The following is a 27084-nucleotide window of genomic DNA, read 5'->3' on the forward strand; positions in this document are numbered from 1 at the left end:
CTGCTCCCCAGCCAGTTTCATGCTTTAGATAGGGCTTAAGTTTTAGCTCAGATGTGGCAATTCACAAAGTACCTGATTGTACTTCATGGTAGAACTGGAATTATATTAAAGATTTGATGTAGAATTTTTCCAGAACAGTATTTCAGATATACTGTAGAGATTAAGAGCACAGAATCTGACTCCTAGACTACCAAGGAGTTCAAGTCTTGGGCTCTGCTACTGACTAGCTATGTGACCTTGGGAAAGTAACTTAATATCTTGGTGCCCCAAATTCTCCACCTATAAATTGGGATAATAGTACCTACCTATTGTAAGTATTAAATTAATTAATACATATAAAGTACTTAGAATGATGCCTGTACATGGTAATGTTTGCTACTATTACTATGAAGGTACTAAAGTGTCTGCTAATTGAGACTGTTTCTCTGGGCAGGATAGTGTTGATTTGCAGAGAATGGGAATCCCACAGGTACCAAAAGACCAGATGTTAACTTGCAGAATTCCCGATCTGAGAAACTGTGCTTGGAGCTGGGAGGGGTACAGGAGTCCTCTTCCTGCAAAGTATTCAATATCTGAACTGACGTAGTTTTAAGGGTTGCAAAGAAATACAAAATCATCATACCAAGAAAATACTAACAAACAAACAAACTTTAAAGTGTACCCCTTCATGAAATAACAAAGATCAGCATGGAAATAAAATAGAGCCTATAAAGACAATAGAAAAGATGGATAAAACTGGGAACTGGTTCTTTCAAAACATAAAATTCACAAACCTGCAGCTAGATTCACCAAGAGAAAAAGAGAGGACTTAAATAAATAAAATCAGAAATTAAAGAGGAGACATTACAATTGATACCACAGAAATACAAGGGATCAAAGAGACTATTATGTGTACACAGCAGTATTGTTTACAATAACCAAAACATGGAGACAACCTAAATGTCTGGCTGATGAATGGATAAAGAAGATGTGGTCCCTATAGATAATGAAATACTACTCAACCATAAAAAACAGGAAAATAATGCCATGTGCAGCAATATGGATACAACCAGAGATTATCACACTAAGTGAAGTAAGTCAGAAAGAGAAAGACAAATACCATATGATATTATTTATATGTGGAATCTAAAATATGGCACAAATAAACATATCCACAAAACAGAAACAGACTCACAGACACAAAGAACAGACTTGTGGTTTCCAAGAGGGAGGGGGGGAGGGACGGGGAGGACTGAGAGTGTGGGATTAGCAGACGTAAACCACCATAGATAAGGTGGATAAATAACAAGGTCCTACTATATAGCATAGGGAACTACATTCAATATCCTGTGATAAAACACAATGGAAAAGAATATTTTTTTAAAAGGAATATCTACATGTGTTTGAGTCACTTTACTGTATAGCAGAGATTGGCACAACATTGTAAACCAATTATCCTTCAATTTAAAAATTAAATTAAAAAGAGACTCTTATGAACAATTATACACCAACAAGTTTGACAACCTAGAAGAAATGGATAAATTTCTAGAAGCACACAATGTACCAAGACTCAATCATGAAAAAAATATAGCAAATTTAGCAGTGAAATTGAATCAAAAATCAAAAACCTCCCAAAATCAAAAACCAGACAGTTTCACTGGTGAATTCTATGAAGCATTCAAAGAAGAATTAATACCAATACTTCCCAAGCTTTTCTAAACAATACAAGAGGTAACACTTCAAAATTCATTTAACAAGGCTGGCATTATCCTGATACCAAAACCAGACAAGGATGTCATAAGAAAAGAAAATTACAGGCCAATACCCCTGATGGCTTCCCAGGTGACTGGGTGGTGAAGAATCTGCCTGCAATGCAGGAGACACAGGTTCGATCCCTGGGTTGGGAAGATCCCCTAGAGGAGGAAATGCCAACCCATTCCAGTATTCTTGCCAGGATAATCACACAGACAGAGAGACTTGGTGGGCTACAGTCCATGTGGTCACAAAAAATCAGACACAACTGAGCATGCATATCCCTGATGAACATAGATGCAAAAATCTTGAACAAAATACTAGCAAACCAAGTTCAACAATACATTAAAAGGATCACACAATATTAAAATGGGATTGGGATTTATTCCAGTTATGCAAGGATGGTTCAACATGTGCAAAGTAGTCAATTTGGACACACTAAATTAACAAAATGAAGGATATAAATTATTTAATGATCTCAAGAGATTCAGTAAAAGCATTTGAACAAAATTCAACATTCATTTATGATAAAAATTTTCAACAAAGTGGATACAGAGGTAATGTGTCTCATTATAGTAAAGGTCATATATACTAAGCCCATAGCTAACATCAGACTCGATGGCAAAAAGTTAAAAGTTTTTCCTCTTAGATCAAGAACAAGACAAAGAACTTTCATTCAACATAGTACTGCAAGTTCTAGCCAGAGCAATTAAGCAAGAAAAAGAAGTAAAAGGCATCCAAATTGAAAGGGAAGAAATAAAACTGTCACTGTTTGCAGATGACATGCCATATATAGAACACTCTAAAGACTCCACCAAAAAACTGTTAGAACTAATAAAAAGAATTCAGCAAAGTCATGGGATACAAAATCATATACAAAAATGTGTTATGTTTCTATGTATTAATAACAAACTATCAGAAACAGAAATTAAGAAAACAATCTGATTTACAATTGCATCAAAAAGAATAAAATACTTGAGAATAAATTTAGCTAAAAAGAGGAAAGACCTATTTGCTGAAAACTATAAGAGATTAATGAAAGAAATTAAAGAAGATATAAATAAATGAAAGGGTAGTCCATGCTTATGGATCAGAAGAATTAATATTGTTAAAATGTCCACACTACCCAAAGCAATCTGTAGAGCCAATGCAATCCCTATCAAAATTCCAATGGTATTTTTCATAAAAACAGAACAAACAATCAAAAAATTTATCCAAAGAAGAGCCTGAATACCCAAAGAAATCTTGAGAATTTCTGTAGGCTATAGGCATCATGCTCCTCAATTCAAACTATATTACAATGCCATAATAACCAAAACAGTATAATATTTGTATGAAACCAGGTACATAGATTAATGGAACAGAACAGAGAACCAGAAATAAATCCATGTATATGGTCAATTAATTAATGACAAAGGAGCCAAGAACATAAAATAGGGAAAGGACAGTCTCTTCATTAAATGGTGTGAAAAGTGGACAGCCACATGCAAAAGAATGAAACCTGATCACTATCTTACCCCATACACAAAAATTAATCCAAAATGGATTGAAAAATTGAAGATAACACCTGAAACCATAAAACTCTTAGCAAAAAACATGGGCAGTAAGCTCCTTAACCTAGGCCTTGGTGATGTTTTTTAAATCTAGCACCAAAACCAAAAGCAACAAAATCAAAAATAAAGTGGGAATACATCAGACTAAAAAACTTCTGCACAGTAAAGGAAACCATCAGCAAAATGAAAAGGCAACCTATTGAATGGAAGAAAATTTGCAAATCATACATCTGATAAGGGGTTAATATCCAAAATATATGAAGAACTCATCCAATAGCAAAAAATAAATAAATAAATAAAATCCAATTTTAAGATGGGCAGATGATCTAAACATATTTTTCCAAAGAAAATATAGATGGCCATCAGATACATGAGATGTGTTACGTCACTAATCCTCAGGGAAATACAACTCAAATCCACAGTGAGACATCACCTTATATCAGCTGGAACGGCTAGCATAAAAAAGACAAGATGTAAGTGTTGGTGAGGGTGTAGAGAAAAAGGAGCCCTGAACACTATTGGTGGGAATGTAAATTGGCGCAAACACTATTGAAAACATTATGGAGGTTCCTCAAAAAACCAGCAATTCTACTTCTCAGTATTTATCTGAAGAAAATAAAGACTTGAAACTTGAAATTTTAATATGCACCACATAATCACTGCAGCATTATTTACAATAGTCTAGACATGGAAACAATCTAAGTGCCAGTCAATGAATGAAAGAAATGTGGTATACCTATATACTGAAATATTATTCGGCCATAAAAAAGAATGGAATCTTGCCATTTGCAACAACATGGATTGACCTTGAGGGATATTATGCTAAGTGAAGTAAGTCAGAGAGAGAAAGACAAATACTGCATGATCTCACTTATATGTGGAATCTAAAAATACAAAAACAAAACAAGGAAACAAGCTTATACCTACAGACAGCAGATTGGTGGTGAGAGGGATGGGGCTTGGGAAGTGGGAGAAATGGGTGAAAGAGGTCAAAAGGTACAAACTTTCAGTTATAAAATAAATAAGTCATAGGGATATAATGTATAGCATGAGAATTATAATTAATAATATTATATTGCATATTTGAAAGTTGCTAGTAGATCTTAAAAATTCTCATCACAAGAAAAAAATTTTTTTTAACTATATAAGGTAATAGGTGTTAACTAGACTTACTGTGGAGGTCATTTTGCAATGTATAAAAATATTGAAATCACTATGTTGTACACCGGAAACTAATATGTTAGTAGGTCAGTTATACTTCAATTAAAAAATATAATCCTTCCTAAACTTGCATCACAGCTTAATACTAGCTTAATCCAACCTATCATGTCAATATTCAATGTCAGTCATCCAGTCTGATGTAGTAAGTATCCCAGAATTACAATACAGATATAAAGCAAACGTATTCAAGCTAAGTCACTGACAAATGAAGATCTAGCCAACTTGAAGAAGAAAAAACTCAACAAGGACAATGACACCATAAGAACTTTAAAAGAAAGTAACTGAAATCTGAAATATTCATGAATTAAAACAGGGCTTTCCACGTACTCAAACAACCAAATTATGAAACATAGATATACTACTTTATCATCCTAAAATTTTGTCAAGAAAGGTATGCCAAAAAATAAATAGCAATTTGTTCACTGTTTATTTTAGGAATTTAGTTCTTAGTTGCTATTATAATCCATATTTTTGTCAAATAAGATAAAAATAATTATTTTTATGTATCTTAATTTTTCAAGGTAATGTTCCAATCACTCTTCTTCCTCACATCCCCCATACAGCAGACTATGAAGATTTTAGTCTCTGATTAGTGACTTTTTCCTGCTACTAAGTATTCTGAAATAATGAGCACATAGAAAAAAAAGAGATTAAAAACTCAGTAGTTGCTCTAAGGGACCTACCTTTGCCCTACTACCCCAAGACACAATTGATCTGTCCTTCCCTTTCCTCACTAGGTCCCCTTGGAAGTAGGATAAGCTTCTCAGACATATATGATTTTTCTCAAGTTTATTTCTCGAGCAAAGTAAGCAAAACTTAAATGGAAGCCCTAATAAAATTATGCCTAAAGATACTAGGTTATTAGGACCTTGATGAGATTAATCCAATAGAAGTATGAAGGATCCATATCACCCAGAATGACTTTCATAACCAGACACTGACATTACCAACCTGTCCAAGGATTCTAATTCATCCTAGTCATTATGGGTCTTGAAGTGTTTTATTACTATGATAACATCTATAAATTGGATTCATCTCTCTGGGTTGAAAATTACAAATTTAGAAGTAATGAAGTTACTAGTTTTTAAGAAAAGTAGTCATAAAATGGCTAGCAAGTATAAAAAATATTTTCTCTTCTCCCTAAAAAATAATTCCTCTTTAGCTACCTAAAAGTCAAGATAAATCAGAGAGACCAGTTGGAATGATAAATTATACATGACAACAAGGTATTATGCTTAAAGTTATATTTAATTGACTTTGTTTTTCTTAAGATTTATAGTCAACTAAATACTCATTGAGTACTGAGAATTCCCAGAGCTTTTAAAAGAAAGAATTCATATCTATAATTAATCTGTAATCAATGTCTCTCTCATTTATATGAAAATGTATGTATATAATTTTTTCTCTGTTGGACATACTGTTATATAGTACAGATGTCACGGCTATAAAAATTCACTTTCCTTAACCTGACCAAATAGGTCAGATATTGTAACAATAAAAGAGGATCCATGAGAACAAGGAATGGAAACTCTTTTACATCATACTTCCTGGATCATGGTAGTATTACATCATCTTCCTTTCCCCACATACTAACCTCACCTCTTTTTTAAAAAAAATTTTTCTTACGTTTGACTTTTACACAATATGCCTAAAGCCCATCTTAGTTTTGCTTCCAGCAATAGTTGACAGCACTCTCTGTATTTCTAATTTTGTGTTAGAGCCCTTCTAAGTGTAAATTTTGTGCCAATATCTATAAAAAGCATATAGGCATAAACAGATGAGTATTTCTCTTAATGAGACTAATAAACCAGTTCTGACTTGGTAAACTGTATTTTAAAATTTGAAACAGGCACAGAGGAAAATATGAAGTACTTTAACATGTGAAAAGGCCACTGAGTCTGAACGTGTCTGGATACTCACTCTCTCACACAGCTCTTCAAATGTGCAGTCGGCAACGGTTCCACAGGCTTTATTCAGCCGCAGCTCTCTGCCTTGCACTTTTAGAATCCTTGGTCTAGTTACTATGGGAACATGAACAAAGACTCAATCTTGTCTGGATAATTACTATAAAATTCATCTCTTACAGATAGGAAATGCATAGCTTGATGAATAATAGCACATGATTCAACACATAAATTAGACAAAATGCTGATACAATGACTGCCACTTGAGCGTGGCATCAACCCATATACAGCAATGGAACTTATTAATTGGTCAGTGGAGATTGGGCATTGTGTTCTAAATGTATTCTCTTTCAAGAGAAATTAACTTACGTACAATCATTTTGTTTCTGAGCCAGCTCATCAAACAACTTATCCATGACAGCCTCCACATCAGCTTCACTTGTGCTACAGTGAAAAGAATAATAGAATATGAAATTAATAACACTTGAAGCCAACATCAAACAGCTGCCTGAGCCTGCTTAGCTTTTTGCCTATAAAAAAAAGAACAGGATGTTATGCTCTAAATACAAACATTAGATTTAGAATACACTTAAAAGCAGAGAATATTAACTCTCAGGTAGATGATTCTGCCTTATTTGCATACACTGAAAGACTTCTGTGCTTCTGGCTGTTTCCAGTAATGAGACGATACAGGCAGAGTAAATCCATTAATACTATGTGTACACAATGAGAAGAAAGACTTCTGGCTCTCTCTTGCATGCAAAACAAGAACAAATAGACAAGGCAGTCAAGGATCCAGCAAAGTATCCTTTGAAATCTCTACTGAGAGGGTACATGTGAAATTAAATATTGAAGCTGCCTTTTAAAAAAATCAAGTCAAACCACTGACTGAGAGGATCAAACATCCAGAATTAAATTACCTGCTTCAAAATACCAACTTAATCTGCACATCAATAACTTTATCAGACTTCGAATACAAGGACAATTACAGACCACACAGTTTCTCTCAAAAATGTCCTTGTTGGAAAGCCAAGAAAACTCTCTTCTTCTGTGATGCCCACCATTGCAGATACTATGAAGTTAGTCTCCTCAAAGAATCCTTTGTATTCTAATTAGGAATCACCATATGGTTTAGGAAACCCACATATACAAATGTGATAATACTATGGCCTTTTTTCCTCTCACTTTTTTTTAAAAGAAGGGTTGATAAATTAACAGTCAATAAACTAAAATAACTGGCAGAAGAAATAAATGCTGTTAAAAAAAACTTCAAGTGAAAATATAAGTTTATTTCAACTCTATGTACAAACTTACACAGGATGACTTGCCAATATGCTTAATTTTGACACACAAATCACTCTTATCTAGGTGTGGAAGCAATTAAACTCAGTTCTGGAATCTGTCTTAATAAAGTCTTATTGAAAACTCATAAATTATTTTTTCTTTACATTAAGCTTAAACTAAACCAAAATAATTTCTTCCTTGAGATAATTGTCAGGTGGCAGACATTTAACACACAAGCACCTAATTCTTCAAATGTTCTACAGTAAATGTCTTTAAAATGCAACAAAGCGCACAGTCACTGTGAAGAGTTTAGAACTGTCACATTTCAAGTAGTAACCACTCCACCTCAAGGATCTTTAAAATATCATTTGCAATGGTTAGCTCTGCAGGGGAATGCTATTTGACTTATATAAAGCCTTGTATGATAATTGAATAGAGCTGTATTAAGGAATACAATGACACTACAGAAAGAGTGATTATAGAGAGAATAATTCTGAAGGTACAAAGAAATCCTACAAACCAACATAAATGTCAGTGCCCACACCAAGCACATGTATGTTTAGATGGCTGTGCCAACATCATTCACAGGGATTCATTTGGAATCATCTCCACCTTGCAATAGTGGCGTATACACACACAACTGATGGAGAAGGGAGACATATTTTACAGGATATATAAAGAAGAGAGCAATGTCGACAACCCAGGACATCTGCTGGCTTTCAGAAAGTTACCCTGTCCTTATGTTAGGCATGTTACCCAATAAAGAGGGAAAAATGAATTTGGAAAAATAACCAAAATGGAAGATAGTTATGTTCCTAAAAGCATACTTGGTAAACAATTTCTTATAAACTTCCTCAGTGGTGATTTTTTTAATTCTATGCTCAAATATACTATAATATTAAAATATGGCTCACTAGACTTTAGTTAGGCCACATCTATGAAATTACTGTAAGTGATTTTATTTATAGTAAAATTATATGTGAAATGACAAAATTATTTTTATTATAACAGCATTGTATAAGAAATCCATTATATTATCATAAAAGATTGCTCAGAAGTTACAACACCTAAAATAAAAATTTTTATTATTATAAATTAGTCTAAAAATAACATTTATAAAAGCAGTTTATGTAAGCTCACAACTGAACAGACTGCTATCCACCGAAGGCCAACTTGCACTTGACCTCGGGGAATAAGTTCTGCTGACTTTCTGGATGATAGAAACCTTATCTTCATATTGTTTAACAGCAGGACGAGCTAGTGTGTGGTTTTGGTTTTATCAGATGTATCTATATTGATAATAAGTAAACATGCAATGAAAGAAGTCATTATCAGAAATGAATATATACATAATTCCTTAACAATAACTTACAAGAAAACACTAGTCTTCTCACCTTCCATTCAGACTTCAGATTTTCTTACTTAAGAGGATGCATCAGTCAGAGCTCATCAATTATTTTAAGAATAAAAATTAGACAAGTAACAAGAGAAATTAAAGTTTACCTGTCTCTATCAGCCTAAAAGATAGTTTTACTTAACATTCATGTTCATATATATCTGGTTTAAACATCCTGAGTATGTTTTTTAATTCTAGTAAAAAATTTGGATGATTCTGAACATTTTCAATGTGTCACACATGGAATAAAAAAAGCTATCATTTGTTGAACAGCTATAATGCAGCAATGAGTTTACCTATACCATCCCCACTTGCCATGTAGCATGTATTATTATCACCACACTTTTATTAAAGAGAAAAATGAAACTCCGAGAAATAGGTCATTTTATCTAAGATCTGAATACATAAAATTTTAAATTTTTTGTATAATGGAAAGTATTATAAATAAAATATATAGGCACATCAAACTGGGAAACACAGTGGCAACATTTACGGCATACATTTAATATTTTCAATATATTAAAAGCTCTAACATATAAAAAATTGAATACTCCAATAGAAAAACTGTCAAAGGACCTGAACAGGCAAATGGCATTAAAAAAAATAGCTCAGTGGGCAAAACACATATGTAAAGTGGTTCATTCTTACTAGTGATAAAAATGCAATGTAAAATCATGAGAGACCATTCTTTTATCCAAACTGGCAGAGAGAAGGAAAAAGATAAAATAGCTGGAACAAGCATAGATAAGGGGAAAAAGAACCTTCTCATGCACCAGAGAATGTAAAATTGGTACAAGAGTTCAAGGCAACCAGATAATATGTAATAAAAGCATTAAAAACATGCATATCGTATCACCCCACTGTTCCACTCATAGGAATCTCACGTGTAAATAACAACGGTTAGTGACTGTAAGGCTGTTCACTGTGACACTGCTAGCATCACAGAAAGCGTAAAAGAGGGCTTCCCTGGCGGTACAGTGGGTAACAGTCCACCTACCAGCACAGGGACAAGAGCTGGACCCTCGGTCCAGAAAGATTCCACATGCCGGGGAGCAGCTAAGCCCATGCATCACAGCTACTGAGCCCGCGCTCTAGAGCCCAGCAGCCAAAACTACTGAACCCATGCGCTGCAACTACCGAAGCCCCTGAGCCCAGAGCCTTTGCTCCACAACAAGAGAAGCCATCAAAGTGAGAAGCCTGACACCGCAAAGAGTAGCCTCCACTCATCACAACTAAAGAAAGCCCACACACAGTAAGGGAGACCTAGCCTAACCAAAAATAAATACATAAATTCTTTTTAAAGTGCAAAGAACCTAAATGTCCAACAATGGGGAATTTGAAGTACATCTGGATCCACTTATACAATAGGTCATTATATGCAACTTTACCCTCTTGTCCTGGAATTGTAATTAAGGCTCAAAGTTGATGGGTAGAAGTGCTAAGTACCCCCAAATTGCTAGAAAGAACCACCAATAAGCCACCAATAACTGGATTCAGGCTCTTGCCCCTGTGGTTAAATCACGAGAATAACCAGTCCTATTGCAAATATCATGCACCTCTACCATCCCCTCTATTCCCCACATCATAGTGTCTTTAGAAGGAGGGGAAAGAAGATCAGGAATCGCTGGCTTTTGTGTCTCGTATTTGTGATAAGAGCCTTTTCCTGCCCTTCCCTTTAGGAGAGAAGAGGGTGATTTACTCCCCCCAAAACAAGGGATGAGGGAAAGTGATTCTAAGAATATCACGAGGAAAGATAAGGGAGGACTGGAAGAAGGAAAGACTGGCATTGCTTTCGATGATCAGGACCTTAGTAGACTAAGAAATCAGAAGGTAGGAGGTGAGCCGAGATGAAGCAATTCATTTCTCACAACAGCCTCCCCCACCCCACCCCCCGGCCACTACCACCACCACCAAAGGTTTGGCAGTACTGGATATATTCAAAGATACAGGTGCGGGTCAGGCTAGAAACAAGAGAATTATCTGAAAATAACACAAAGGCAGTTCCTGAGAGTCCCTCTTTTCACCTGGACAGCCAGACGTCTGTAACACTTCCACTCCAGCTGAAACCGGTACATTTACTGTCTGGGACAGTTTTAACACTAAGAAAGGTTGAAAGACACTGAACTGCAATTCTCCAAAGTAAACAACGAAACCAACAGTCCTTACCTCTTCAGCATCCAGAACCCTACCAGTCCAGGAAGCTTCCATCCCAAGAAGTAGACAGAAAGACTGGAGACAACTTTCTGGAGGAAACTGAATAGCCAAAAAAAAAAAAAAAGACCTGCTGATACTGACATTTGGGGGTTCTTCAATGGAAAACCTGACCTGCTACCTTATTACCCTCTAGTTAAGTCCACCAATCAATAAAACCCCATCTAAGCACACAAACTTCTAATCAGCTTCATTCTTAAGGTGAACAGACAACAAAAGCATTTCTAGGCATTTAAGGAAATCCTCTAGGATAAAAGAAAAAGATCACATAAAGAAATAGAGAAAAGGATCTTGGAGGAAAGGAAGAAAAAAATACAGAGACCAAAAGGGGAAAGTTATATTCTAATATGCCTTTCATATAGGCACATTGCATTGCATAAATGCTACAAACCAAAAGGACAATTAGGGCCTAAGAAGAGCTCTGAATAATGAATGCTAAATAAGAAATTTAGGGAAATGGTCACCTGAAACTATCAGAACATTTGTTAATTGGCTATATCCCAATACAAAATAAAAAGCTAAAAAAAGAGAAATTTAAGGGAAACGGTTGAAGTAATCTTTCAGAAAATATAGCAGAAACAGAAAAAAGATGGAAAATAAAATAGAAAACAAAAAATTAGAAGATAAATCCAGAAGGATCAATATCTAACCGGGAGTCATTCTAAAGTCTGGAGTGGTAGGGGGAATGAAGAATCAAATTATCAAAGAAAAAAGAAAATTAAATTTTCTAGAACTGAAGGACATGATTTTCTAAGTTGAAAGAATCCAATGACTACCAAGCACAAAGAAGGGAGGAAAAAAACATTCTAAGGCACATTATCATCAAGTTTCAGGAAAGTAGGAATAAAGAAAAAATATCCTAAAAAATTTCAAAGGGAAAAACAGGTCAAACATAAAAGATCAAGAAACTTTCACATCAAACCTCACAACAGCAATAATGGAAATGTGAAGATAATGGTATAGTGCCTAGAAGTTTTGAAAGGAATATTCAAATTATTATGTCAAATTATTGTCAAATTATTCATGCCCAAATTATTAATCAAATCAAATAAGGACACTTTTGGACAGATGAGCCCTCAAAAATATGCAGTCTTCTCAGGAAGATAGTGGAAGGTGTGCTCTATCAGAACAGAGAGAAGAGTTATACTGCTTGGAGGATGAAGCTCTGCCCTGACTGACTCTCCTGATGATGATGGCTGTAAACACTGCACAAGGTACAAGGATAGGTAAACTGAAGGCACTGGAAAGTGAACAGAAGCAGGTAGATTCTAGAAGAAGCCCACCCTTGGGAGAAGGGGGACTGGCATGCTACTCATTTTTATAGCTTTCAGACTAAAGACAATAAAATCAGTACTGCTCAGGGCAACTAAAATCCCAACAGAAAATCGACAGTCCTTAAAGCATGAAGAACCAGAGGAGAGTAGCTGTTAATTATAGCACTGGAAAGTCAGGGGGAATTTCAGAAAAAGTGTTTCTAAATTGCCAAAAGATATCAATCTGGAAAATTTCCAAAATCCTAAGTAACTCTGTATTTATCACAATACTTTATGTATCCTCAAATAATGAGTGTCCATAATAATAAACAATGAATCATTTTTCTATTATAGGATTATACTAAAAGTTTCAGCAGTTTTCAACCCAAAAAACTCCATAATAATAATAAATTCAAGGCTTATCACTAGTATAAGTCTATATACTATGACAAGATTATATATTTCAATAGTATAAAAATGATCTTTACCTGATAAAGATTTATGATAGTAGAAAACATCAGAAGGAAATATTTATACAAAATAAATGCTAAACAAAAGTATTTTAAAATTTACATGTAAATCCATGGCTAATTCATGTCAATGTATGGCAAAAACCACTACAATACTATAAAGTAATTAGCCTCCAACTAATAAAAATAATTGGGAAAAAAAATAAATAAAGATGAATCCCAATATTAAAAACAAAACAAAACAAAAAAACCAACAAAAAAACCAAAAGTATTTTAAAATTTAAATACATCAGAAATTTAATATGTGAGTCATCATTTTTTAAATTTTTTATATTCATTATTTTTAAAGGCTTTTTAAAACACATAGTATTAATTACCAAATCTGATAGTCCTGACCTTTTGTGGTTAATAAATATTCCAGGCACAGGAAAATGTCTTTCGTTTTGCACTGATATTGATCAAATCAATGACAGTGTGTCCTGAATCATTTTCAACTTGGGTATTAGGATATATATTGCTTCATATAAACTCATTTCCTTTAATAGCAAGTGTCTGGTTTTGTTTACTCAATATTATGTGAGATTCATCCTTATCGATATGTAGTAGTTTTTTTTTCTGTATGGTAATATTCTATTGCATTAAAACACCACAATTTATTATTCTACTGTTGATGAGTATATTAGTCTGCTCGGGCTGCCACAAAAGAATACCACAGACTGGTGGCTTAAGCAACAAAATGTATTTTATCACAGTTCTGGAGGATGGAAGTCTTAAGATCAAATTGTGGTCAGGTTTCATTGCTTTTCAAGTTCATCTTGGCTTGCACATGGCCATCTCATTGCTATGTCCTCACATCGTCTTTCCTCTGGTGTCTCTTCCTCTTCTTATAGAGGCACCAGTCCTATGAGATGAGGGTTTCACGCATATGACCTCATGTAATTAATTACCTCCTTAAAGGTCCTACCCCCAAATACAGTCCCAGTTGGGTTAGGACTTCAACTATGAATTTTGGAGAAACACAATTCAATCCCTAACAATAAGCATTTGCGTAATTTATAGTTTGGGGCTACTATGAATAGCACTACTGTGAACATTCTAGTATGAGCCTTTTGGTAAACTTCTTATACATGTTTGCTGGAGTAGAATTGCTATTCATAGGCTAAATCTGCATTCAGCTTAGTAGATACTACCAGTATCTACTGCAGATACTGCAGCTTTCCAAAGGAGTTGAAGCAATTTATTCCCACACTTGCAGTGCACAAAAAGTTCTACTTGTTCCACATCCTTGCCAACACTTGGTATTCTCCTTATATTCCATTTTAGTGATAATGGTAGACATATGATAAAGAATTTTAATCTAAGTTGCCTCAAATTATTTTTAGAAATGAAATAAAAATACAAATATGATTTAATCACTGCAATAGTTAATCCAGAAGCATTTTCTTGGTAAAATGTCTTTATAATATATGTGAAAATTTTTAAATCTAATCTTAAAAACTCCTAAGATTGCTTGAATTTTTTTAAGTAGTAAATTTCAAGAATGTAACTTTATTATCAAAATTTCAACCAGAGAAAAATGTCTAACTTCCAAAAGGGGGAGGTGGGGTAGATGCATTTATAATGGAGAAAAACAAGAGTAACAGCAGTGATTCTGAAACTCCAGGACCCCCTTCAGTTTTCCAGTGAAACTACTTAAAAAAACAGCAGCATTATCTTACACTAAAAATCTATTCTCAGAAATACAATCATGTCTGTGAACCTCCAATAAAGGATAAGGGTCAGCTAGCTTCAAAAAAACAAAACAAAACAAAACTAGTGTTTAGAACATACAACGCAAGGTTGTCAACAGGTATATTCAGAAAACAAATGTACAAAAACCATACAAGGATATAGACTATATAAAATACAAATAGTGATTAAAATTACTCTCAAATTACAAACATACTTGAAAGTATTCCAGCCTAACCAGTAAAACTCAGGAGGGATGAAGCCTGGTAGTCAAAAGCAGTTGCATGGAAAAGCTACAGCGTAAAGATGGCACTAAATTAAACATAACTTTTTTTCAGTGTAAAAGGGGAGCTAAATTCAGAATTTTCTTCTGGGGCTATAAGAATATCATGTCACATGGATGGAAGAATGTGTTCTGCTCAGCTTTGTGTAGTTCAATTTTAACCACAGAGGCATAGCTTAAAGAAGAGTGACTTGAGTAGCATCAAAACGATCAGGAGAAAATACAGGAATTAAGCTCAGATGCTCTGAATCATATTCTCTTTTCTCTCATAAGAGAAGACAGAAACATAAACTCCTACAAGTGAGTAGGGATAAAGAATTTAAGGGACTTCTAATTGTGGATAACTGCCCCATCAGTGGGGTGAGCAGATGAGATGCAAAACAGAAAATCTGCTCACAGATAATCAAAAGGTGACCATGGTCACAGAACTAAGTCAAATTTGAAGAAGAAGCAGAGTCACTCTTTTCCAGTGTTTTTTCTTGGCAGGGGTCGGAGTATGAGGGACCCAAGCAGAGCACAGACTTTTTTTCCTCTGTTCTAAATGCTCTGGGTAAAATCCACCCATTTTTTGCTTCTGTCACTTTTTTGTTAGGCTCAGAAACTGCAGTAGAGGGGCAGGTTTCTATTTTCTGCCAAGTAGAACTACTGTGTCTTTAAGTCAGAAAAGCCCTGGAATCGACTACTATTTCATTGCCAGGAAATTTGGCATCAACAACTATAGGAATCCAGGATTAAAAGCCTGACTGCTTCAAAAGTATGAGAATTGTTATTTATTTTTCCATAATAAGTTAGTAAACAGAGAGGAGAGTAATCAGTCATCTCAATTTTGAGAAAATTTCTATGGCTAAAATCAGGTATTCAACATAAAACTTACACTCAAGAAATAAGAGTATGTCAAAAAAGACCTTATTGCTGCTGAATTGTTTAAAATTCTCAACAAAAATTCCAAAACAAGGGGAGGTTTCTAGAAGAGGGTCACACATGAATTTAAATGGAAATTAATTTCTTCAAGAACCTCCTACTTCATTAGGATTGACTCAGAGGAACAGAATGCTACCCACACTTTGCCCCTTTATCCCCCTTTAAAAATCAACAGCTTGTTAAGGTATCAACAAGTAGAATAGAATTGGCTTTCCTTGGTCCCTCTCTCTTCATGTTCTCTATTCCAGAGAGCCAAAGTTGATTCAACGAGGGAGAAATTTCCCCTTCCTCTTAGAGTTCTTGTGCCAAGCTTCCCTGGCAGTGAGCCTTCTCACTCGACTGATTCCTTGTGCATTCATGCTGTACGGCTCTTTGTGCTCATACCAAACATAATCTGGGGCTGGAGGCAGGTCTAAGATTAAGTTGGTTTATACTCGCCTTAATATAAAACAGACTTGGTTGCATTTCAAATCCTGTAGGTTTGTTTTACATAACAGAATCAGTTGTTAGGATGGATTTTGTCCTAGTATTTATCTTCCTCCCAATCACTCAAAGACTTAATTGATTGTGCAGAGATCCATTTCAGTCTCTAAATTTCCCACCCTTCTCAATCACCTGGAGAGTAACTTAACTGGTTCCATTAATCTTGACCTATGTATAATGCAAGCAAGCAGGATCTAGGGCCTTTAACTCTCAAATTCCAGACCTTCAACCCTCCTTCTCAGTCCCACTCTCCATATAAAATTTCTACTAAATCTATATATTACATTGCCCACAAATAAATCAATGGTGTAACATGTAAAACTGCAACTTGGTAGATCCAAAAATAATTATTTTTCTTAAACTTTCAGAAAGGCTAAAATAATTGAACATTTTAAACAACAACAATAAAAACAAAAAGGATGCTGGAGAATAAGAATCTCTAACTCCTGTTTAAGTGAAGAAGACAGTCACATCCACCTCAGAAAAAGAGGCCAGAGAGTTTCAATAGGTTAAAAAAAAAAGGTACACAGCAAAAGTAACTAAAGACATAGGACTTTTGCCAGATCAGCTCGACTTATGTTGAAGATTTTTACTTATAAATGTGATATATTTGAAGATGAAATAACAAGATAAGAATTCTAAGGAAAGTTAGCAACTTTCCTCTGTACTTTTATATGTGTAAGTATATATATTATCTACTCGTGTACATATTGTATCTATAGCCTATTTACACTTTACTAGATGAATACAGTCAAACAACTGAACATTTTTGTCAATATGTTTAGCTGGAAATGGTGAGCCAGCTCCATTCTGGCCCTGTCTAGCCTGCTGAAAAACAAACACTGTAATATGCTACTGTTAAATTACAGTTCAATAAATGGATAGATGATAAAAGTATGCTGAGCTGACTAATGGAAACTGATACTGTAATACATAGAAGATGGACTTCTTTTGCTGCTGTTTCAAATATTTCAAATATTCAAATTTCAAATCCTTAACATTAATTTTTAATTCAGGAGTCCTTATGTTAATATAAAATTAATCAATACATTTTAATATACATCTAAATAATGCCAAATATGACAATTTTGTGATTTTTGAAAGACATAATAAATGGCCTACCTGACTATGTCCTATAGTACATAGAGCAGAAAACTGTTACTGTTATATTTCACTAGTATACAGTTGCAAGCTTGCAATGTCACACTCATAGATAAAATATCAACAGGAGTTCTTATGCAAAGACACTACTGTGTAAACTACTTTTGAGAATCAACTATCTTTTCCCTACAGGTGGCCTTAAAGATTCATTACCATTACTGACATTTTAATTATCAAAACATAGCAACACACAATACTTCAATTTGAATTTGAGACATTTCAGTTTGAATGAAACATTATATTTTATACATTTCATAGAGATAAAAGTTCTTCACTAAAAAAATGACCAAAGATATAATGGAAAAATCATTAAAAGGATGAAAATGTTACACTAAAAAGATGTACTTAATGTAAGAGAAATAAGTAAAGGAAGAACAGAGAAACAAGAAAGTCATGAAACATAAAATAAAAGTAAAAGCCAATGTAAATCCAATCATATCAGTAATAACATAATTTGTGAATGAATTAAACAACTTAATCAAAGGACAGAGATTGGTGGGACTGGATAAAAAAGTGAGTTCCAGCTATATGCTATCTATAGAAGATATGCTTTACATTCAAAGATACAAATAGGTTGAAAATAGAAGGATGAAAAAAGCCATATCATGAAAAAAGCAACCACTATAAATATCAGACAAAACAGACTTTAAAACAACAAAAATGTGATTAGAAACTAAAAGGAACATTTTATAATGATAAAACTATCACTCCATCAGGATGATATAGCAATTATAAATATATATGTGCCTAGAAACAAATCCCTCAAAATTCATGAAGCAAAAACTGACGTAACTGCAGGGAGAAATAGACAATGCAACAGTGATAGTTCGGAGACTTCCACGTCCAGCTTTCAATGGTGGAGAGAACAGCTAAGGGGAAGATCAACAAGAAATGATAAGACTTGAATACCCTATACACAAATTAGACTAATACATAAACACTCCACTCGATAACCAAGAAATATACATTTTTCTCAAATGCACATGAAACATTCTCAAAGAAAGATCATATCCTATGCCATAAAACAATTTTTCAATTAACAGGAATTGAAATTATGCAGGGTATTCTCTAGTCACAGTAGAGTGAAATTAGAAATTGGTAACGGAGACGTATTTGGAAAATTCAAATATGTGGAAATAAAACAGCACACTCCTAAGTAACCAATGGGTCAAAAAAAGAAAAAGAAAATTAGAAAATACTTTGAAACAAAGAAAATGAAGACATAATATACCAAATTATGAGATGCAGCAGAAGTAGTGCTTATGGGTAAATTTATAGCTATAAATGCCTACATTAAAAAAGAAGAAAAATCTCAAACTAATAGTCTAACTTTCTACCATAAGACTCTTAGAAAATTAATCTAAAACAAGTAGAAATAATAAAGATTAGAGTGGAAATTAATGAAGTAAAGATTACAAAAATAATAGAGCAAATAATAAAACCAAAAGTTAATTCTTTGAAAAGGTAAATAAAATGGACAACCTTTTAGCTAAAGAAAAGAGCAAAAACTAAAATTACTAAAATCAGGGATGAAAGAGAGGACATTACTACCAACCTTATAGAAATAAAAAAGAATTATAAGGGAATAATATTAACAACTGTACCAACAAAATAGGTAACTTCAATAAATGGGAAAATTCCTAGAAAGACACATATCACTGAAGCTGACTCAAGAAAAAAGATAAAATCTAAATAGAACAGGAGGGAATTCTTCAAAACTCATTCTATGAGGCCAGAATTACCCTGACAGCAAAATCAGACAAAGACATCACCAAAACAGAAAATTAATGACCAATATATCTCATGAATATAAACACAAAAATTCTCAACAAAATACAAGCAAACTAAATCCAGCAATGTATATAAAGGATTATACACCATGACTGAGGCTTCACTGGTGGCTCAGATGGTAAATAATCCACCTACAGTGTGGGAGACCTGGGTTCGATCCCTGGGTTGAGAAGATCTCCTGGAGAAGGGCATGGCAACCCACTCTAGTATTCCTGCCTGGAGAATCCCCACGGACAGAGGAGCCTGGTGGGCTACAGTCCATGGGGTTGCAAAGAGTCAGACATTACTAAGCACAGAACATACACCATGACCAAGTGAGATTTATCCAAGAAATGCAAGGTTGATTTAAAATCCAAAAATCAATTAATAAAATATACCACACCAACGGGATAATGGACAAAATCCACACGATCTTATCAATACAAACAGAAAATGTATTTGACAAAATCCAATACCCCTTAATGACAAAGCATTCAAAAACTAGGAACAGAAGGGAATGTCCTTAATCTAATAAAGGACATCTGTGAAAAACGCAGAGCTAACAGCATAATTAATGGTGAAATACTGAAGTCTTTCCCTCAAGCTCAGGAATAAGACAAGGGTGTCCATTCTTTACGATAGAATATACCACTTCTATTCAACATTTCACTGAAGGTTCTAGACAGGAAATTTAGGCAAGAAAAATAAAAAGGCATTCAGATTGGAAAGGGAAAAGTAAACTGTCTCTATTTCCAGGTGGCATAATCTTGTATTTAGAAAATTCTAAGGAATCTACTGGAAAATATTAGAACAAATAAATGAGTTTAGCAAGGCTTCAGGCTTCAAGAGCAATATGCAAAAATCAATTACATTCCTAAATCGTAGCAATGAAGAAACCAAAAATGAAATTAGGAAAACAATTTCATTTATGCCAGTTTCAAAAAGAATAAAATGTTTTTTAATAAATTTTAAAAAGTATTTGCAAATTTTATTCAAATACTGAAAACTTAAAATATTGAAAGGAATTAAAGAAGACCAAAGGGCTTCCCTGGTAGCTCAGAGGTAAAGAATATGCCTGTAATGCAGGAGACCTGGATTCAGTCCCTAGGTCGGGAAGATCCTCTGGAGAAGGGAATGGCTATCCACTCCAATACTCTTTCAGTAGTGGAAAATTCCATGGACAAGAGGAGCCTGGTGGGCCCCAGTCCATGGGATCACAAAGAGTTAGACACAACTGAGCAACTAACACTTCCACTTCCAAAGAAGACCAAAATTAATGGAATGACAGCTGTTATGAGTTGAACTGTGTCCTTCAAAAAGATGTTAAAGCACTAGCCCCCAATATCTGTGAATGTGACCTTATTTAGGCTCTTTGCAAATGTAATTAAGTTTAGATGCAATCATACTGGATTAGGGTGGTCCCTAATGTGGTAACTGGTGTCCTTACATGAAGAAGAAATTTGGAAACACACACACATAGGGAAAATATCATATGAAGCTAGAGGCAGAGACTAGAGCAATGCACTGACAAATCAAGAACTTTACCGGAGGCATGGAACAGATTCTCCTTCATACTGCCCGGAAAGAACCAAACTGCCAACACTTTGATTTCAGACTTCTAATCTCCAGAACGAGAGGATAAATTTCTACTTTCTAAGATATTCAGTTAGGAGTACTTCATATGGCAGCCCTAGGAAACGAATAAAACATTACATGTTCATGGATCAGAAGACTTAATGTTATATCCCCAATGTGATTTACAAATTCGACGCAATTCCTATCAAAGTCACAGATGGTTTCTCTGCAGAATTTGACAAGCTGATCCTAAAATTCATATGGAAATTCAAAGGCCTCAGAATAGCCAAAACAACCTCGAAAACACAACAAAACAAAGTTGGAGGACTCACATTTCCTAATTTCAAAACTTAGAATAAAGTTATGGCAATCAAGACAGTGTGGTATCGACATAAAGTTAGACAAATAGATCAGTGGAATATAAATGAGGGACCAGAAATAACCCTTTATGTTTACAGTCAGTCAGTTTTCAAAAAGGAGGTCAATACAATTCACTAGGGCAAGAATACTCTTTTCAACAAACAGTACTAGGGTAACTGAGTATCTCCATGCAACAGAAAGAAGACAGACCACTACTTCGCACCACATGTAAAAATAACTTGAAATTAACCAAACACACAAATATAAGAGCTGAAACTGTAAAACTCTTAGAAGAACATATAGGTAAAAATTATTGTGACCCTGAATTAGACAACAGTTTCTCAAATGTGACACATCAAAAGCATAAGCAACAAAAGAAAAAATACATTGATCTTAATTAAAATTTTAAATTAAAATTTTAAAATTTAAGGGGAGGGGAGGGAGGTGGGAAGGGGGTTCAGGATGGGGAACACATGTAAATCCATGGCTGATTCATGTCAATGTATGGCAAAAACCACTACAATATTGTAAAGTAATTAGCCTCCAACTAATAAAAATAAATGAAAAAAAATTTTGTGCTTCAAAGACATCATCAAGAAAATTTTTAAAAAACAGAATGTGAGAATATTTGCAAATCATATATCTGACAAGGGACTTGTATCTAGAATACATAAAGAACATTCAAAATTCAATAATAAAAAGACAAATGATCCAATTTAAAAATAGGCAAAGTATGTAGAAGAATGAAATTAGAGCAGTTTCTCACATCATATATAAAAATAAACTCAATATGAATTAAAGATCTAAATGTAAGACCAGAAACTATAAAGCTCCTATAAGAAAACATAAGCCAAACACACTGACATAAATCATGGCAATATTTTTTTGGATCTATCTCCTAGAGCAAAGGAAATAGAAGTAAAAACAAACAAATGGGGCCTAATTAGACTTAAAAACTTTTGCACAGCAAAGGAAATTATTGACAAATTGAAAAGAAATCAATAAAACATAAAGCAATAGAGACAATAAAACAAAAGCTATTTCTCTGAGAAGATGAATGGATTAATAAAACTCTCACTAGCATAATCAGAAAAAATAGAGAAAATTTGAACCTTTTTCCAAAAAAAACTTTTTATTGTGGAAAATTTCACACATACATACACATAAAGACAACAATAGTATAATAAACCTGATGTAACAATCATGATGTAACACTCAATACATGGCCACTCTTGTTTCATCTATACCTCCTCTCAATTCTTCCACCCTGGATTATTTTAAAGCATATCCCATACCCTGTATTATTTTATCTGTTAATACTTTAGTTTATTGGAGAAGGAAATGGCAACCTGCTTCAGTATCCTTGCCCGCAAAATCCCATAGACAGAAGAGCCTGGCGGGCTGTACAGTCCATGGGGTCACAAAGAGTTGGACACAATTGAGTGACTGACACATAGTTTATGACTATGTTGATAACTTCAGTAGATAAACCTATATGTTCTGTGTCATAAGTCTAAGAATAAAATTTAATCTGTAAACATAAAAAATGTCCCCAACAGTCTTTATCCCTTCCCCAGGATTAAGAAATGACCAGATCAACAGCCTAAACCTCATTAAACTAGACAGTTTCTCTAACTGCCAGAGGCAGAAATTCTGTCCTCTGCCCCAGGAAGGCCTAGTCTAGTCTTAACGAAGGACGAGAAATTGAACTTTGATTCACGTTGATTGACAGTGAACACTCAGGCATGTCCTAGGATTTATGTCTGGTACCTGGTGAACGGCTTCCCTGGTGGCTCAGATGGTAAAGAATCCACCTGCAATGCAGAAGACCTGAGTTCAATCCCTGGGTTGGGAAGATCCCCTGGAGGAGGGCATGGCAACCCACTCTAGTATTCTTACCTGGAGAATCCATGGATAGAGGAGCTTGGCAGGCTACAGTTTATGGTGTCACAAAGAGTCGGACATGACTGAACGACTAAAAACACAACACCACATGGTGAACAGGCAGGCACATAGCCAGAGTCTCTCTAAACCACTCAACCAAGAATGATAAACATAACCTGCTGGGATCCTCATCCTGATCAGGGGCTGTGTTATCAGCTTCATGGACCGGAAAAACAAACTTTCAATGAGAATACGCTTTGTTGTCTTCTGTTTTGCCTAACTGTCTCCATATGGATATGTTTCTATACCTTTGGCGCTAAACAAATTTCATATTCTTTAAATATGTGGCATCTTCTCTTCAAGACCAACACAGCTCCACTGTGACACCATGCACTAGCATCAGAAGTAAGACTAACTTGAATGTTAAAGATGCTAAAAGATACATGAGAGAATTCAGAGAAAGTACAGCAGGCCCGTGGTTTAGCATCAGTCTATAAAAACTTTGTTGTAGGTGACCAGAGATCAAGTGTTTCAGTCAAGTTACGCACAGAGCCTACTGCAGGGACCTTGGAAGTCTAGTTCATGGAAATGAAACAAATCACGGTCTAAACAGGAGGCGGCTAACTTAGCAATTTTCAAGTTGCTACTGTTGGCAGATATTTCAGAGGTTCTTCAGTGGGAAGTGAAATAGGAAATGACTGGGTTGATATCTGGTAAGAAAAACTAAGACTGAAACTGCAGATTTCAATGTCTGTGACAGAAACATCTATAATGGTAATGACGGGGGATAGGGAGAAGGCCCCAAGATGCCTTAGAGATTCTGCTGAACCAGAAGGTGGCAACCTTTCAGGCAGAGGACAGATCTCCGTTGAAGTTTTAGGGATGAGAAGATGTGACAATCGAGCTAAGAAAATGCTTTTTTTCATCAATGGTTGTCCTGGTTGGGGGGCAGGGGAACATGTGTAGGGAATATCAGAGGCAAACACAAGAAGTTTTTAATTGCAAGGGAGTAAGTTTCAACATGGATGAGTTCCAGTCTTTTTTTTCACAGACCTTTCTTCTAAAACAGAGCTCTAACCTTGAAGCTGTGTGTTTTTAGCAGCAAACATTTTTTTAAATGATGCTCAAAGATATATTCTTAGAAGTAATTTCCTATTTGGAATAGATGTTTCCTAAGTGGAAAATTAAGAGCACTTGGGACATGAAGTTTCCATTGGTAAAAGTATTTAAGAACAAACTCCTTAAAACTGTTCAAAAGATGGATGAATACATGTACTGTATTAGTCAGGTAAAAATATGTGAATATTTGGCCTGTGCCTGAAAAGCTGTAACACATGTGCTGTGCTGTGCTGTGCTAAGTCACTTCAGTCATTTCTGACTCTTTGTGGCCCTGTGGACCATGGTCCACCAGGCTCCTCTGTCCATGGAATTCTCCAGGCAAGAATATTGGAGTGGGTTACCATGCCCTCCTCCAGGGGATCTTCTCAACCCAGGGATCGAACTCACGCCTCTTACGTCTTCTGCATTGGTAGGTGAGTTGTAACATAAAATTTTCATCATTTCAGTATGATCACAGTTTCCAAATACATGGAGCTGAAATGGTCTTGAAATAATTCAGGGATTAAATAACTGAATAGTAGTCAGAAGCAATTTTGTTGAAGTGGTAGATGACTTTGGCAGATAGGAATCAAGGGAAATAAAGGGAAAATTTATTTATTTAATAAATAAAGGTTAAAAGTCTGGTAAACATCCCCTGTGAGGGCAGACAGTGCTCTCTGAGTCTCCCACTCACCTACACAGCTTGCTGAGTATGTCAAGAATGCAAGGCCTTTATCTCTTAAGGCGTGTTTGTAGCAAGAAGCCTTGAGGGATGAGGCAATATTTCCCTTGAGACAAAAAGTAGTCTTGCTTACTTTTGGCTATAAAGTGGTTCATTCCCTATACTCAGAGTCCCTCTCCTATAACACAACTCACTACATGTGCAGGCATCCATCTGGGCCCTCAGCAAAACTCCTCTTCCCCTCCCGAATGGGACTAGGAAGCGAGAAGGGAACTGACTCAACATGCTATCTGTGCCTAGAGTGATAAAATCCTTTGTCTCTGACACAGGTTTCTTGTGTCTTCTGCCAGCATCCATGAAACAACACAGGCAAAGCTATTGCTTCGTAAGTAGGGCAAAATCAAATCCAAAATCAAATCCCAACACCTGCCTCTACCCTTTTTGGTTCAGTTTAAAATATTCCATTGAGGCCATGGCTTCCATGCTGGGGGCACAGTGTTTGCATGTGAGCATGGTGGAGATAACAGTGTTTGAACAGGACCTTTCTTCAACAGATTTAGTCAGAAAAAAAGAACCTGTACTACTTAGATCCTGAATGAAAAAGGAAAAGAGACAGAGAGTGAGGGTGAGTCTAAGGTGATCTGATCCCCTCTCTTCAGCAAAACATAACCTTCACAGAACTCACAGCAAAATGGTCAGGGGCAGCATCCTATGGACCCCTCAGCAGTGGTGTTTCCTGTCGTAAAAGGGCAATAAATAACATGGCATATTAAAATCTGTCATAGAGGGGAAATTAATAAATTTTTCTGCAGGAACAAGATAAAATGAAACCTAATTAAATCAGAAATGTTAACACAACCCCAGGAACTTTTCTTTTACTCTCTCATGAAAGAAGTTCTACCCAAAGGCTCCTGTGCAACAATATAAATGAAAACCCTAGCATCCCATCTGGGTATCTTTATTCTCCCACTTCTGAGATGACTTTAACTCCTAATTCTTCTCTGGTGCACATATCTGCCTTCCCTCTGAGGTATGCCCCCAGGCTCTCTATTCTTGATTATCAGACTGTGGTAAAGCTCTTTTGATGTTAAATTCATAAATAAATCTTTCTTTGAGGATTATAGAGTTTATATATTTTTAAGAAAGCTATTCCAGAGTTTCATGGTAGCCTTTGTACATTCTCGTTTTCTGGACTCTGGGATGTTGTTAAATTCTGACTTCTTCCAGTACATGTTTAAAGTACAAACCTGAATTTCGATGTGTTAGAATTATATTACTCTCATCAGGAAGAGGAAGAGGCAACACAGGGTAGCTCAGAGAAAAAGGCTCTGCTGAAGCAAAAGCAGACTTTTGACCTCCTGTAAATTCCACAGAGACCTCTCAAGGACCAAGAAACAAATTTCATGACTTAGACAACCATCTTTAGTGAAGGGATTTCCTTTTAGGAAAATGTTTTAATTCTTTGACATAAGGATATATTTTGTGGGAAAACAGGGAACAAGGATTTGTTGAAAAAATAAAAGGAATAGTAATAAATTAATTTCTACATACCATACATCTGGCATATCGAGAAATAGGTAGCAAAGCTTCAGGGAAATCTTGTGAATATCAGAAAAATAAAAGACAGGAAAGCCCAAAGATAAAAGAAATGGAGAGGAAAAAGTCCTAGTTAAAGCAGAAAAAAAGTGCTCTAAGAATTTTTCAAAATTATAAAGTACTTTAAAGACAAAGTACTTAAGGGCAGATGAAGAACCTCCTATAATAATCATCAGAATCTGAATAATAAACTGAAATAGTCCCCTTGGTACATTGTAAAGTATGCAATTTTAATTATGTGATTTTTCTAGCTAATTTCTGCTTCAAAAACAGTAAAGTACTTCTGCTTACAAGGTGGCAGAGACAAGAACTTTTCTGAACCTCTCATACGCACGTTGTCATCAAAATTTAAATTAGCAGAAACATGCCTTTGAGTTAAATCACAATTAGCCCTTAGACAGATCTATTTACTGAGAACCCACTATGTGTCCAACATTAGCAGCATATGCTAAACACACTTTGCATTGGTAAAGCAACTTTTTCCTTTTCAGGTTCTCCCAAGTGACATTTTAAAACAAAC

The 27084-nt window shown here is 35.1% G+C and overlaps 1 protein-coding gene across 6 annotated transcripts in view; it reads right to left on the reverse strand.

Moving 5' to 3' along the window:
• Nucleotides 1-27084, reverse strand: part of AFG1L (AFG1 like ATPase) — a 192708-nt gene that overhangs the window by 37773 nt on the left and 127851 nt on the right. For 4 of the 6 annotated variants that reach the window (XR_006338446.1, XM_043890452.1, XM_043890449.1 and 1 more), the window contains exons 9-11: nt 11256-11342; nt 6783-6853; nt 6426-6526 (exon numbers count right to left, since the gene is read on the reverse strand). Coding sequence is in view for 5 of the 6 variants with exons in the window: in XM_043890452.1 (XP_043746387.1) it covers nt 6426-6526; nt 6783-6853; nt 11256-11342 (259 nt within the window). In the remaining variant the exon portion in view is untranslated. The remainder of the gene's footprint in view (nt 1-6425; nt 6527-6782; nt 6854-11255; nt 11343-27084) is intronic. The other 2 variants (XM_043890450.1, XM_043890454.1) reach the window with 1 other exon arrangement.

This window comes from Cervus elaphus, chromosome 28 (genome assembly GCF_910594005.1).
Source record: "Cervus elaphus chromosome 28, mCerEla1.1, whole genome shotgun sequence".
In the NCBI taxonomy this organism is placed as follows: domain Eukaryota; kingdom Metazoa; phylum Chordata; class Mammalia; order Artiodactyla; family Cervidae; genus Cervus; species Cervus elaphus.